The following is a 16,116-nucleotide window of genomic DNA, read 5'->3' as shown; positions in this document are numbered from 1 at the left end:
AGGGAACTTTTGTCAATCTGAACTACCTGTAAACTTTGTGAATCTTTCAAACACATTAAAGATTCTGGTTACGCAGTATTAACCCTGAGAAAGCTTACCTTTGTAATGGTGACATCTTTGGTCTGACCTAGACGATGACATCGGTCAAAGCACTGCTCTTCACATGCGGGGTTCCACGCCTTAATACAATACAGACAAAGATGTCTTATCAATATTCAGGACAGTCGGCCTAATACTCTCTATAATTCAAGCTACACACCGTCGACTTCTAATTTACAACAGTCTTCATGAGATAGTTTGGACTTGAATTATAAAGATAAATTAATGGATTAGGCTCCATGTTATGGTACATGTGCTTCCATATATCTGTTCTGATTTAGTGTGATTGTCTATTCAGAGACAGTAGTATACAGTAATGTTTAAATGACTTCCTGCATTGAAACTAACAAGAATGAACTTAAGTTGGTATTAGCTAAAATTGGAAATGGAGATTAATTGATCAAACTTGAATAAAAAATTACACAGATTTGGAAAAATTTAATTGGAATTAATACAGAAGATCACTAATTAAACTAATTGGAAAGATACTGAATCAAGCCTAAAAGCAAGCTGAAGTTATGACCTTCTTCAACCTTCAAAGATAGTACTTACAGGGTCTAGTAGATATAGCCTAGAAGCTGCAGTCAGGTTCAGTCCGACTCCTCCAGCCTTGAGAGATAGCAAGAAGATTTGAGGGGAATCTGGATCATTGCTGCTAAACTCTCTTATTGCTGCCGTACGGGCAATCCTCGACATTGAACCGTCAAGACGGCAGAACTTGAAACCTTTCTCACTGTCGAAAATAACAGAAGGAATTAAAAGGAAGATACTGAAAGTAGTTCAAAAAACAGACATGAAATATAGGCAGGTATTATTTGAAGTCTTTGGGATGAAAATAGATACAAATCAAGTCAGAAAATAATTCACTCTTGAAATTAAATGTAAATAAGGACATATTTAATGTGATCCCTATTCCTGCTTCTTTTGGTACTATATTTACTCAATGATATTTCATGGATGGCTGCACAGAAGTCAATCAAGTTAACCTGAATACTATCTTGTATGGACCGTAACAAATTAACTTTCCTTCTATACACATGACACTTGAAACGATGCATTCAATGTTTAAAGTAGCTGTGCAAAGGTGAAACTTTGATTGGACAATTTTGTCAAAATTCAATGCTTGGAAAAATTAGAAGTAGCGACTATTATCAATTATAAAACGCTCAAATACAGCCCGGGCATAGCACCCGAAGAGCTCTCCAAACACTGCTGTGATGTGTGACATCACAGGTTGATCTTTGGATATCATTATCCCGGCTTTAGCTCAGGCGACCGTGGCGCTCAGTGAACACAACAAATAAATCCTCCCAGGAACCCACATACTACACCTGGGTCTAGTGTGGCAAATACAGAATAAGGCCTTGCCAAACAAATCTTACATGGGAAATTTTAAAAGTGTAATTGTTTTCAAAAGTAAACTTACGTGAGAGGTTTCTTCAGCAAGTCAAGAAATGAGGTGAACTGAGAAACAACAATACTCTTGGTCGTCTTGTCTGCTGCCCTCTCAGTCAGCAAGCACTCCATAAGAGCATCAACCTATTTCAGATGGACACCAGTGGAATAAAAGACAGTTACTTTAATGTACCTTGGTTAGCATATAAGTGCAAATTTTGAGGTTGTAGTTAGTGTTCCTTAGAAATCTAGTTATGTAATGTAGATTTTTCTAAATTCACAACATGGGTATGTTAAAAATATTTTTTGATTCTTAACATATGGTAATATGTGAGTTATCTTGTTCCATAAATCATTTATTGTTGAATTAATATCAGCATCTTTTATCCCGCAGGAAAAAAAAGGCAGACCCCTATTCTGTATCGTCATCATCAGTGTATGATACAGAATGCCCCTCTGTTTGTACTGTTTGACCCAAACCCACAAAGGATGTTGAAATTAACCGAAGACATTACAAATGTGTTATGTGTCTCCATTCTCAGTATCCGATCTATCTATGGGAGAACCAATAGGTTAAACTACCAGTGTCTGATCTATTTTCTCTCTATCACTGGAATGATACTACTGAGCCCCTTCTGTATACTCATCAGCAGTACCTGCTAGATTGTATCTTTCCTACTTGGCTTACCTTAGCACTAGAATGCCACTCTCTTTCAGTGTCTTCATTCTCAGTATCTGATCTATCCTTCGGAACATGGACCAGTGAATCTCTGCTTACTGCTTGTCGGCACAGAGGGCAGCAAGCACGCTCCTGTAATAGAGATTAAATGCAAGGAGGTAGTAGGTCAGGAACCTCAAAAAAGATCTGGAACTAACGCTTATGAAAGATCATTAAATGATTGAATGTAACATACAAAATTATGTAGTCGTATTATCATTATGTTAAACAAATATTCATCCCACAAATTGAAAAATTCAATAATGAAAAACCAGACATCGTAAGTAAGAAAGTAAAATTATGATGATATGGAAGTTATTTGCCAGAGATGCAGTTAAAGGTTTGCAAAGAAGCTCAGGAGGAACATGTATTCAGCATGCATGTTCCTCCTAAATATCTGTGACTCCAATGCAATTAATAAAAGATTGCATCCCTTAAAGGGAGCGGCCCTGATAAGGCACTCTGACATGCGAGAAATGACTTCATACCAGATACCCAATTAAATCACCTGGGTGGAGAGTGGCAAATAAATAAAAACTGTTAATAAGATAGGGTCAGGTCAAGAACATTGATTCATAGCGACACATCCAGCCTGACAGCCTTATGCAGGGGTGAAAGTGAGCACTACAAAATCCCAAAAAAATCAGGTAAAAAAAAAAAAAATTAAATAAAAATCCACAAAAAAAAATCAGGAAACCGATTTAAATTGGGTAATTATCAGGCCTGCTTATGTCTGATACAACTTTGAAAAGGAGAATAAACAAATGATAATTACTATTTTTTAAATTAAATACCTTCTCCGCGTTGATGACCTCTCCAATACATCTCTGACAAAAGACATGGGCACATCTTGTGATCACAGGATCTTCTATTGAATCCAGGCAGATGCAACACTCCTACACAAAACATAAAATAATATTCCCTTCAAGTAGATTAAAAGTTTTTTTTTGTTTTTTTAAGTGCTCATATCATAATGATTATAAATGAGTTGAAAAAGTAATTAATCATCATTTACTTAAATAAACTTCTTAGAATAATATGATTTGATTCTTGTACTAAAAAGATATTTTCCATAAATATTCATGACATTTTATGAAATATTTCTCACTCTAAAATATGTCAGTGGTGATTTTACCAAGAACTCATGAGTTACAATGACTTTAATGGAAAATTTGTTGTAAAATATAGAAGCAAAAGGTTTACACTCATTGTGCATTGATGACAAAAAATTGTACGTTCCACAAAAAATGACCATAACTTTGCAATTTTAAAATATGTCCTTGTGAAATTCACTTAGAGATACTACTGAAAAATTATCTACAACGTATTATTCAGGATGCTTAAGTGTATTTAAAGATATTATCCATTAAAATCTTGTTGCATTTTTTTTAGACACCCAATATATTATATTCTAATGTTAAATTATATTCTGTATGATAAAAACTAATAGTCCTGGGGGGTGTTTCACAAAGCCTTTTTTTCAATGACAAATGAAAAAAAAAAAATCGGTGACAAATCTGCTGATAACCAATCAGAAGCAAGGATTTCAGTAGCTCATAACAAAAAATGTCATTTGTCACTGATGACAAGTTTTGTGACCCCCCCCCCCCCCCAGATTTCCTGCTTTGTTTGGTGAATTATAATTACCTCATCTGCTCCTTGACTGAGGAATGATACCAAGGTTGCTACCAACTGAGCTTTTTCTTCATCTGTCCTTTCATTGCCATCTGTCAATCAAATCATATCAAATATCAGCACTTTAAAGAGAAGGTCGAGTTATGGGAAGAGGTGAAAAATAGTTTGTGAGCGTATTGTTACTATGTAAGTGTGGAAGTACATCATATAAAAAATGTTCCCTGAAATGCATGGCTCTTCAAATGCCTTAATATTCTAAATATGGCATGTAACAGCATCAAAAACGGGACAGATTTTTATGCCACATGTTCGTGTAGTCCCATATACATTTTACTTTGTACAGTGCTTGTAACTTTACCAAGACTGGACCAAATTTCTTATCATGTTGATGATTCCAGAACCTTGCAGTACACACCAATACTTACATGTATATATTCTAGATGATCAACCTTTTCTGATGGATTCCACACCGTTTCTTTCACAATGCAATCGCATGACCAGAACTCAACTTTAGCTTTAAAGATACACTCTATAAGATTTCCATTCGTAATGCAGACTGCTTCAGTTTGCTTGCACTGGACTTGGGGAGCTACCAACCAATTTATGTGTGTACAAATATCACATGGAACAAAACTTGAAGCCCACTTTGAAATTACTTGGAATTGCTGTAAAATCGTAGAGCTTTCACTTTTAATCATAGTTCAGGTGTATATATTACGCAAGACTTGTCCAAGAAAGTGCAGTCCACTCTTGACGGCAACAGATTAATCTATTAAAGATGCACACGACAGGGCTCTCATGGGGAATCCAACATTGTTTGAGTGTTTACCCAATTACAGGTGTTGCCAATCACCAGGATTAGCCTTCATTTTTATGACCAGCAGGCCTTATGTAATGCCTTGCATTCCCCCACGTGGATAAGTCATTTTATCTCACTTTTTCCCTCACCCAAAGACTCTCTGAGAGACTAGTGATAGCCTGGAGTAGAGGCATTTGTTAGGTACTATTTATAACAATTCAATAAAGATCCTGCACAGAAAAAAAAAAGTCTTACATGTAAATCTTCCGTAACATCTTGTAAAAGATGAAACGATTTATTTAAAATTAAAGAAATCTAAATATCATATTCAATACAAAAAATATAAGCTACCTATGAAGTGATACATACCAATAGCTTGACATAGGTTAGCAGCGGCCTTAGCACATAATGCTGGATGACAACACAGCTGTCTCAGTCTCATAAGGATGGCTAGAATATCACCATAGTGATTTAGAACACTGCCTTGCTGAAAATATCTGAAGGAGGGGTAGAAAGATTTTAGTATCTTTCAGTAAAATGTGATAAATGAAATGCCTGTGAACTGCAGGATTACACGAAGAAGGGCAACCCGACCCTTGAAATAAGTTGATTTGTATTCAAGCAGAAGAATAACAGAAACAGAATGATAAAAGTTTGAAATGAATCAGACCAATAGGAAGTTATGAATGTTTGAAATAGGAGACCACCAAGTCTATGTGAATCGGTATCGAAATTGGAAGTTTGGCGTTTAACATCATAAAAATTGGGACAGATTTTTTTATGCCACATATTTGCGTAGTCCCATATACATCTTTCTGTGTACAATGCTTGTAATTTTACCAAGACTGGGCCAAATTTTGTATCACTTTGATAATTCCAGAACTTTGCAGTATACACTAATACTTATATACTAGAGGATCAAACTTTTCTGATCAATTCCACAACTTTTCTTTCACAATGCAATCACATGACCAAAACTCAACTTTATAATAACTTAAATAATAACTCACTTGCTAACAGCAAGTCTGCCATCTTTCTCCATGGTCTTATAGACCTTCTTCTCATCCTCTGAGAAGTCTACATATTGAAGTACAACGTTACGGGCAGGTAGATCCACCAAGGGTTTACCATTCACCTTCTGGGACTTCATACGACGCAGAGCAAGGGTGTCCATCAACTTACGAACTCGACTAGTCATTACAAGAAGAGGAGGAGATGATTCAATAAAGGGAATTATATACCTCACTTTACAAATCTAGCCATCCGATTAGCCTTTTGAAAAGTGCCCTCATACCCGCCTACCGGTCAATAGTCTTTAAAAAAAATACCCTCATGCTGTGGTCCCCATTGGTTCAAGTGTTAAGAATGTCTTTGTGCCAGCGCAGACACCATATAGTGCTTTTTGTCTGCGATTCCCAAATGAATGAAACTTTCAGTCATTTTTCCTGCGAAGATTAACAGACAGTGTCTCAGATTTTCTGTAATGCTTTAACCAATCTTTACTCAATAAAAGGATAAGGTAAGAATTCTTGGTATATTTTTGTTTCAATTCGGCTGCATTAATATTCAAGGTCTGGCTGTTGTACAGGCTCAAGGGAACGTGCACATCCTGCCATGACCCAAGGCGCGCCTAGCAGTCGATATCTCTATAATAATCAATAGGCAATGATAACGCAACCATCAACTTCATTATCTGTAAGTAATTTGAACATGTACTATTTACATTGCATCAACAGTTAATTTGTTAATGACCAGTAAACGTTTTCTTGGATGCAACATTAAAAAGGTTCTAGGAAATGAAGAAAAACATATTCTTCGAACCATAGGGAAAGTATTCAAAGTTTGTTTACAATATTTATAAATTGTGAGAGTTTATTCAATCCTTACTCTGATTGTATTAAATAAACAAGTATTTTGATTTGATGTTGGGCGAAACTAGAAAAAACATCTCATTTATTGTTGACTAGTAGTCTCAAATGAATAATTATTATTTGTCAGTTGAGAAAAAGCACTTAGAAAAACACAAAAAGGACATAAATTGATGGTTAGATGTCTCTTTATCAAGATAATTTGCCAAAATTAGTTTAAGAACAAAGACATACTGTCTGTTTGGAGCCACAAGGGCATTACCTCCTACAGTTTAATACAGAGTTAATGCCCTTCTCGCTCTAAACAGACGATAATTGGTTAGACAGGACAGGATATATGACGACAATACTCTATTAAATTGAATGATATATCAAGTATATAGCCCCATTATACCTCATTATCGGGGGGCACGTGCCCCCTAAACATCAAACTCTGGCTACGGCCCTGCATACAAGCCCAGGTGTAGACTACTATACAATACTCACTCTATACCTGCAGAGTCATTGTTAGCAATGGGTCTGGTTATGATCCTCTGCCACCAAGTATGGGTTGATTTGAATGGTTCCACACCAAGGAATGCTACCAGAGACCACAGGTCTTTAATACTGTTCTGGATCGGAGTACCTATAGAGATGTGATAGCGCACCACACAAACAACAAAAAATATCACAAGTTAATGTTAGAGGCATGTTGGTTATGAGTTGCTATTTGAATATTATTCATTTCCCTTAAACCTTCACATTCAAATACAAATATTTTTGTTACTAAGTGACGATTCATCAACATTTGGACATAAAGCTCATACTGAGCTTAATCAAAATTTACTCAATAAATTCTGCACCATTTACAATTCTTTATGAGGGCGCTGATTGGCAACAACCAGCTCACCATTTTATGGCTCTGTATTTTTTGCTTCAAATTGAGGTATTTTATTGCTTATTGTTAATTTTTTTTTTCCAACATGTGCCTTGTCAGTATGTTTGTTAGAATGATTATTATTTTGTCATCACCAAAATGTATCCATGCTTGTTTCCCATTTCTGTTTTTTGTAGAGTATGTCTGAGCCTTTAGTTTTCATGTTAGCAAAACAAATATCCTTGGTGAATATACATTGACAAATATATAATGCATTTAGTTTGAGTGACACATGCATTTGTGATATAAAATTTGCTAACACCATTAACGAAACATTCCAAAGATGATCGTGTAGCTTTAAGAACAATAAAGCCCGTTTTGGAAATTATCTTTTTCAAGTGATAATATTCAAACTAAGAAATAAAGAAATGTGAATCCCAACAGACCCTTCACTTCTAAATTTCCCAACAAAGCTAATTCTTTTACCCCTTGTTTGACGTACCTGTTAAAGCCCATTTGCATTGTGCTTTGAGAGCATGAGCTGCTTGTGTTTGTAGGGTACCATGGTTACGGATTGTATGACCTTCATCCAGCACGATACGACGCCATTCAATCGTCTGAAGGGTAGCCTTCTCCTGATGAATGCATAATCAAATATTTCCTCATTAGCATATTAAAGGAAAGACCAGTTTGGGAAATGCCCCCCTCTCAAAAAATGAAATGGAAGCTCTTATTACCAATCATGTGAAAGAATATGTATTGACTAATATGTGATGATATAAATTTTGCTGAGAAACCGCCGACTAATTGATATATTTGGTAAATTATTAAACCTATAGTATTTGGACCGGATAGATATTGTGCACGTGTTGCGTAGTCCCATATACATATTTCTGTGTACAGTGCTTGTAACTTTACCAAGACTGGGCCAAATTTCTTATCATTTTGATGATTCCAGAACCTTGCAGTACACACCAATACTTGTCTAATTGATTCCACAACATTTCTTTCACAATGCAATTGCATGACCATAACTGGTCTATATCTTTAAAGACAAGTAGGTCTTCTTGGTGAGATTCCTTTATCATTATATCATTCATAATTATCATAAAATCATTTTAATTACAAATTTTCATTTAAGTATTTCTGTAAGGTTATCTCTGAGTTTTCATGGTATCTATCCTTTTCTAATTAACGTTATCACTGTGCTTAAAAACCCTATCTGATGAACATATAACTTTGTGTCAATGGAAAGGTGAATGAATGTTGAATACAAATACAAAGGAATAAAGAATATTTTCCCTTTCAATACTGCACAAAAGCAAATTAAAACCTCATTTTTGCACCCCTCCGTATTACAGGTCAACAAGGGTCAAATTTGCCAGCTTCGGTATTCACTTAAAGCTTTCAGCTAAGTATTTTACCCTAACATTAGGACAGCTCCCTAGCAGACTTAAGCGAATCATTTTGGAGACCTTAATTGGCAGGTGTGTGGTTTTCATACGCCGTAATGATAATTATCCAACGCAAATTAAATACAATGCGTTAATTGCGCATTATTACAATGCTTTTAAAGACCGTCAACACTACTGGGCCAGAAGGGGTTAGACCACACAGCAAGGTCACTGACAGGTGGCTATCTCATTAACTCAGCTCTCAACTAACATAAGAAAAAGAGGATCATGGGGGACCAACAGGCACCGATTGGGGAAGTTTTCTATATAGAGGGAGCAAGTAGCTACAAGTAGGACAGTGGGGCTTTAAGTGAGTAATTTGCCTTAAAGTTTGCTTGCTTACATAAAATGATCAAATGTAATCTGAATACAAGTTAAGACATGTCACTTAGCAAAGCAAATTGTCAAGTGACAAAATGCCTTAATCTTTGTACTGAATTGAATATGGCCCCAGCCGACAGACAAATATTCCTTTTGATCGGCACTGTATAAAGCCATGGAGATGTCTCTGTTCATAATTAGACAATGGTACCTAACAATTTTCATTCAAGATAAAAGTATTGAGTATAGAAGGTATACCTGCTTTGCTTTAAACTCTGCAGCCACAGTACTGTATGTAGTGATGACAACATCTTGTTGTTTGAGATAATCAGCCTTCAATTTCTTCTTCTCTGCTCCATAGTAGAGACATACATTCACCTGCAGTTCATCTGCTACATGTTCACGGAATTGATCCTTTAGAAGAAAAAAAACCCATAACACACATTTTAAGATTAGAATAGATGAGAAATTATCCTAAACTGGACAAAATACCTGATTAGCAAAAAAAAGCAGAAATAAGGTTTCTATTCATTTTGTAAGCAAAAAAAAAGAAGACAAAAAGAGTTTTACACACTGACATGACTCTTATAGAGCAGATTATCATCCATGCCTCTACACATTTGATCCACATTTGGTTAAAATCTGTTCGCTGGTTCTAAAGTTATCTCTGTAACAAAAATTTGGATGGATGGATGGATGGATAACCCTCACAACATAACGCCTAGACTCTTTGAGAGATTAGGGGGTACTTGATAGGACTACGTCTACAGGTTTACTTTGTGCAGACTTCTACACATGGTATTCCCAGCAAGTCTGGTATCAGTGAATTATCACCTTCTGCACATGGAAACTGATGACCCTCTCTCTTCATAAGACAAAAAACCATCTTGATGGCAAGCTCTTGAATTGCTCTTCTCTATACTCACAATCCAATTTGACAAAACTGATAGTGGGCACAGTATGAGAGTTGCACGGGGCTTGGCAGCATCTCCATCTCCATGATGACCTTTAACCTCAGCTCTCATTGGTTTACTAGGGCCAGGCACTGAGATGTTTGGTGGACTAGGTCCAGAGAGTGGGTCTACTGGCAGGCTAGGTCCAGTTACAGAGTTGATTGGTTGGCTTGGGCCAGGGAGTGAGGCTACTGGCAGACTAGGTCCAGGTACAGAGTTGATTGGTGGGCTTGGGCCAGGGAGTGAGGCTACTGGTTGGCTAGGTCCAGGTACAGAGTTGATTGACGGCCTTGGGCCAGGGAGTAAGGCTACTGGTTGGCTAGGTCCAGGCAGTGGTTTCTGGGATACATCTCCTCCTGTTGCCTTCTTGCCCTTTCCTTTACCCTTTGGTTTACTTTGACCTTTCACCTTGGGTCCTGCTGCCATTTTGGCCGGCTTCCTTTTAGCTGCAGCAGACAAGAAGAAAGATATCTACATGATCTTCATGACCAAATGAAAACATGCAATGCATGGCTAGAACACTAGTACAAATATAAATCTGGTCAGGATGGAATTAGTCACTATAACATGGCAATGTGAATATTCACAACAGCTCCATAATTTTAAAGATATGATATCAATAAGCGCTTTGAGCATCGTCTTGGGGACAAATGTTGTCTGCATTATTATCATTATTACCCTTACATAGAAATCAGAACAGGCAAACTATTAATAATACACAATGACAATGGCGCTCTTTATTTGTACATGAATGGTTGAAATGATTCTCATCTTACCTTTCTTTTCAGGGGATGGATTGTCATCTGAATCATCATTGAATATGAACTTTACTTTGGCAGCACTTGCCCTGCAAATATAAATACAGCAATGTGGAAAATATCAACATAATACGCTTGACTGGGGAAATCATCAAAGCAATATGCTTGAGTGTGGAAACTGTCACCAGATACACTGTATGACTAAGTGCAAGACTGGCCGCTTTCAATCACGAAGAGCAACTTGACAAGAAAAGTGCAAAATCAGCTAAATTCAGATTTATATGAATACAAAACATCATGTCAAGATAAAGGCCGGTAGTGGTAAAATTGCAGTTCAAGGGTTTTGGGTGCAAATATCCATTCAATATTGTTTAAATATTGCCTTCAGAGGTTTAAATGGCAATACTACAACCTAAATTTGCAAAAAAGCAGAAATATATGGATATCTATCCAGGCTGGATCGATTTTACCAAATATATCAATTAGTAGGCAGTTTTTTGGCAAAATTTGTATCATCGAGTAATCAAAACATATTCTTTTACATGATTGGTAATAAGAGCTTCCATTCCATTTTTTTAGAGGGGGGCGTTTCAAAAACTGGTCTATACTTTTAACAGTCCTAATTAGCCAAATCCTTGAACTAAAGAATCTGAAGAAAAAAATCTGAATCTCAATTGGAATTTGCCCAACAAATGTTTGAATTTACATGACAATTTTGGCTATTTACTAAAACAAGGGAAACGCTCTCGGCGGTCTCGCCTGCATAACGCAATTCAATATGATAAACCAGAACGTCAATGACGTAGCGCTCATCCGCATCTCACAACAACAAATATCGTAAATTTTATGTGGTACACTTTTGAACTGGTCAAAAAATAGAAATTTGATGCCCTGGAAGGGACATAATTTCATTTCATTTGCATAAAGTACCATAAATAATCAATGGAGCAAAATCTCACAATTCTGTGTAGAAGTTTATTGTTCCAAATTTAGCTCTACCAGATAAGGCAAAATCGGTCAAGAAATGAGGGAAAAGAAGCAATTTTTGTTATTTTTGGAATACATTTGCATAAATTACCATAATTAATTAATGGAGAACAATTTCAAAATTCTGTGTAGAAGTTTAGTGTACCAAAATTAGCTCTACGATATAAAGCAAACCAAATCAAAATCGGTCGAGAAATGAAGGAGAAGAAGCCTTTTTTGTGATTTCGAATAAATTTGCATAAATTAGCATAGATAATGAATTTCACGATTCTGTGTAGAAATTTTAAATCCCCTCCTAGCCCTATCATATGAAACAATCAGAATCAAAATCGGTTGAAAAATAACGAAGAAGCAGCATTTTGAAAATCTTAATGTTGATGCCACAACAAAGTCTAAGTTTGTTGACCTTAAATGGCCTTTGACCTTAACTTAGTGACCTGAAATTCTACTCACATGATTGGGGAGACTTGATAACCCTATAGTCCAAGTTTCATTGACTAAGAACTTATACTTTCAAAATTATATCAAAAATTCAAAAACTTAACCTTAGGTTAAGTTTTCGATGATGATGCTACAACATAGTCCAAGTCTGTTGACCTGAAATGACCTTTGACCTTGACTTTGTGATCTGAAATTCTACTCACATGATTGGGGATACTTGATTACCCTATAGTCAAAGTTTCATTGACTAAGAACTTATACTTTAAAAATTATACCAAAAATTCAAAAACTTAACCTTAGGTTAAGTTTTTGATGTTGACGCCGTCGCCGTCGCCGTCGCCGCCGCCGTCACCGGAAAAGCGGCGCCTATGTCTCGCTTTTTGCTACGCAGGCGAGACAAAAATTGTAAAATGTAATGATTATGATGACATAAAACATTCTTTAATTTATGTCCTATGTCTTCATTATAATTGTGTACGTGAAAGCAACTCTTGTTCCAAGGTAGGAGACATATATCATGCCATTATATTCAGGAAATGTGTTTAAAAACTACTGCAATAAGAGGTGTAATTCCATTGTGACTTGGATAAAATTCCCAATAAATGCTGGTTCGAAATTACATCCAAGAGGCAAACATCTCGGCAATTGGCGATAGCGAGAATGAAGTTTATAAGAAGAGAGAGGAAAAAGTTGGGGAAAAGAGGAGACTGAAATTACCTCTTGGGTCTACCAGTAGCTGTAACTGATGTAGTGCTTGAGGAACATGGGATAGGAGGTGAATCATCTTTGATCACAATGGTGGTGTTATTGTTGGAGTTCTGACTGTCATCCTCTATCACAATCACCTCCTCAGAAATGGTGGGCAACTCCTGAGAATCCATGATCATCACCACTTCATCTTTAACTTCCTGTTTCATAAATTTTGATAGAAAAGGAAATGTTGAAACATATTAATAAGTCTAACATAAAAGATTAATCCTGTAACTTTGTAAGTCATGACCATTTAATAATTTGTTGTTTCTTTTATGGAATACACAATTCTACAGATCTATGTAACAGAAAACATAGTGTAGTATTTGAAGGGTTTAGTGAGCAATGTTCTCCTTTTCCTAAAAAGATGAAAGAAATAGCTAGTTGAATTGGAATGACTGGAATATATATTTCATTTACATACAAATAATTTCAATCTTTCTCAATGGAAGAATGCAGAGTCTCAAGAAGAGTGAACTTCAAATATTTATATTTTCTTTTATGAAAATTTACAATCATACAATCACCCTAAATATATATTGTGAATGTTTTTATACAACCCCTGTATGAAACAAATCTATTCCATTCAATAACTAAGAAAATGAAAGTTTATTCAACTTTCTGTACAAAAAGCAAATTAGAGAGAAGCTTGCAAGATATGTCACATACATACGTACGTTGGCAATGTTGCCAACTTCAAAAATGTATAACTTTCCTATATTTGATTGGATATTGCTCAAACTTTCATTTATTTGTGTCTCTCATTTGACTGCTTTTTTAGCAAAACCAAATTAATATCAGGGAGGACTTCTCCTTTAGTGGTGGAATTATCAAGATGGAAAGAATACGATTAAGAATGTCATATCTGACCTGCTTAACTTGACTCGTCGAAGGCTCGTTGCAATCCACCTCATCTTCCTCAGGTAAGCTCGGTAAAGATGGAGGGAGGTCACTAAACTCTGGCTTTGCAAAGTCATGTAGGACAAGTGCTATGACAGTCAGAGTCTTCCCTAATCCCATCTCATCGGCCAGTATACCACCACGCACACTGTCAGGTCGCTTGGCACTCGTGAAGTTGGTTAGTGAGTTGTGGTACAGACCAGATGGTGTTTTATCCCAGAATGTCGGTAGCTTATCGTTACTCTCTCTGGCTAACATCCAATGGAGGGCTTGCTTTTGATGTGGGTACATTTTTCTAATAATACACTGATACAATTGAAAACAAACAATGTCTTGAAACTTGAACACCTGTATGTTAAGACCGCTCAAGGGTGACAAGAAAAGTGGTCTTTAATAATAATAATGATGATGATGATGATGATGATGATGATGATGATGATGATGATGATGATGATGATGATGATGATGATGATGATGATGATGATGATGATGATGATGATGATGATGATGATGATGATAATAATGATGATAATAATAATAATAATAATAATAATAATAATAATAATAATAATAATAATAATAATAATAATAGCCAATAGTCCACTCCAAATTTTATTAAACTGAAACGGAAATTCTTTTTGCCCAATTGATCGGGAGCCCGGCAGCCACTGAGCAGCGCCAGATTGACGTTGTTCTATCCCTTATTGTTGAACGCCAAACAAGGTAGCAACAACTCTTTTAACATCTTTTGGTATGACGCGGCCGGGATTCGACCCCACGACCTCCCGGTTGTAGGAAATGATTTTCAAGGGGAAAAAAAATGTGGCCTTTATATACAGGTGGTCACTAAAGCAGGTTTCACTGTAAATCAATTCACTAAAACATGATTCGTAGATTCCACTGAAATTATTATTATGAAACATGAGAAATGTGATTTGCTTTCCACTATTTTACATGACACTTTCAAGTTTCAAGTTCTCCAGGCTCACTTACTAAATCAACTTCAGACACATCTACAACCATTAAACCTCAACTTGGCTCAATTATCTATCTTTATTAGAAAGAAAAATAAGATAGCTTACCTTGCTTGGTTCTTGCTCTGTAGTTTTGTCCAGAGATTTGAGATTGTCAAAAAGGGTATCCACTTCATTCTTCATCTAAAACAATGGCAAAGGAAGATTTTAGGCATTAACCAACTATAAAACTATCCTTACCAAATGACTCCTAAACTTTTGAATAATTAATGCATACACAGTGTAACCTGTCTAAAAAGATCACCTGAGGGCGACAAGAAAAACGCTCTTTATAGGCAGGTGGTCTTTATGGGCTGGTGGTCTTTATGTGCAGGTTCCTTCAATACAATTGTCAATGTACATCTCTTCTCAAGGGAGATAACAAATGTTGTCTTTATAGACGGATGGTCTTTCTATACAGTTGGTTGCTAAAGCAGGTTTGACGGTAATATATTTCACAAAGACTTGAATTCTTACATAAGATTTTGATATTCACTGATCACATCTGTTGTCTAAACAAAGTTCAGCACGTCTGATTCCTGATCTGAGAGTTGCACTATGATATGAATGTTCTTAATATGATCCAGAAGATATGAAATTTTGTACTTAATACTATCAAATATTAACTATTATACATGTAACTGGATTTCCAAGCTATAGATCGTTAATTTCTCTCATACAGAAACACTTCAGATTGGAGGTAGCGAATCATACTGCATTTTAATGATGCATAAGTGTAATATGCGTCACATTTCTGTATCTTGTAACACAGTCCAGTGTTAACGCTGACCATATATCTTTTCCTTTTCCCTCTTTAACAACATATATGAATGCATAAATTTCATGGTCTTACCAAAAAAAATCATGGAGTAATTGGTCTTATAAATTCATTTGGATTTTTATAGGTATTCAATTATAGTGATAACATTTGTAAGTAGCTTTTTCAGATTTCCAACCATAGATTTGATCTGTGTAACTATATTGATGATTGTATTTAGACAACATCTTTATCAATTGAGATGAGGTGTTGTGGTCTTGTGGAAAATTTGTTGGACTGTCGATCACAGGGTCCGCGGTTCAAGTTCCGCCACGGCACTAACGCCCTTTGGCAAGATATTAATCTACAATTAGGTATCACAGCTAAAGTTTGAAAGTATCTACATTTCATT

The 16,116-nt window shown here is 35.9% G+C and overlaps 1 protein-coding gene across 3 annotated transcripts in view; it reads right to left on the bottom strand.

Annotated features, from left to right (window-relative positions):
* LOC581625 (helicase-like transcription factor) overlaps positions 1-16,116 on the bottom strand; it is a 49,288-nt gene that overhangs the window by 3,492 nt on the left and 29,680 nt on the right. For 2 of the 3 annotated variants that reach the window (XM_030981665.1, XM_030981664.1), the window contains exons 5-20: positions 15,017-15,091; positions 13,905-14,240; positions 13,002-13,192; positions 10,875-10,945; positions 10,072-10,544; positions 9,404-9,559; positions 7,873-8,005; positions 7,001-7,139; positions 5,657-5,836; positions 5,016-5,143; positions 3,860-3,939; positions 3,007-3,108; positions 2,183-2,305; positions 1,526-1,638; positions 652-832; positions 99-179 (exon numbers count right to left, since the gene is read on the bottom strand). In XM_030981665.1, coding sequence (XP_030837525.1) covers positions 99-179; positions 652-832; positions 1,526-1,638; positions 2,183-2,305; positions 3,007-3,108; positions 3,860-3,939; positions 5,016-5,143; positions 5,657-5,836; positions 7,001-7,139; positions 7,873-8,005; positions 9,404-9,559; positions 10,072-10,544; positions 10,875-10,945; positions 13,002-13,192; positions 13,905-14,240; positions 15,017-15,091 — 2,562 coding nt within the window. The remainder of the gene's footprint in view (positions 1-98; positions 180-651; positions 833-1,525; positions 1,639-2,182; positions 2,306-3,006; positions 3,109-3,859; positions 3,940-5,015; positions 5,144-5,656; positions 5,837-7,000; positions 7,140-7,872; positions 8,006-9,403; positions 9,560-10,071; positions 10,545-10,874; positions 10,946-13,001; positions 13,193-13,904; positions 14,241-15,016; positions 15,092-16,116) is intronic. The other variant, XM_030981666.1, reaches the window with a different exon arrangement.

Source organism: Strongylocentrotus purpuratus, unplaced genomic scaffold, assembly GCF_000002235.5.
Source record: "Strongylocentrotus purpuratus isolate Spur 01 unplaced genomic scaffold, Spur_5.0 spur5_scaffold_12, whole genome shotgun sequence".
NCBI classification, from domain to species: Eukaryota; Metazoa; Echinodermata; class Echinoidea; order Camarodonta; family Strongylocentrotidae; genus Strongylocentrotus; species Strongylocentrotus purpuratus.
The sequence above is the reverse complement of the archived record's forward strand: the minus strand, read 5'-3'. Positions and strand labels throughout refer to the sequence as shown.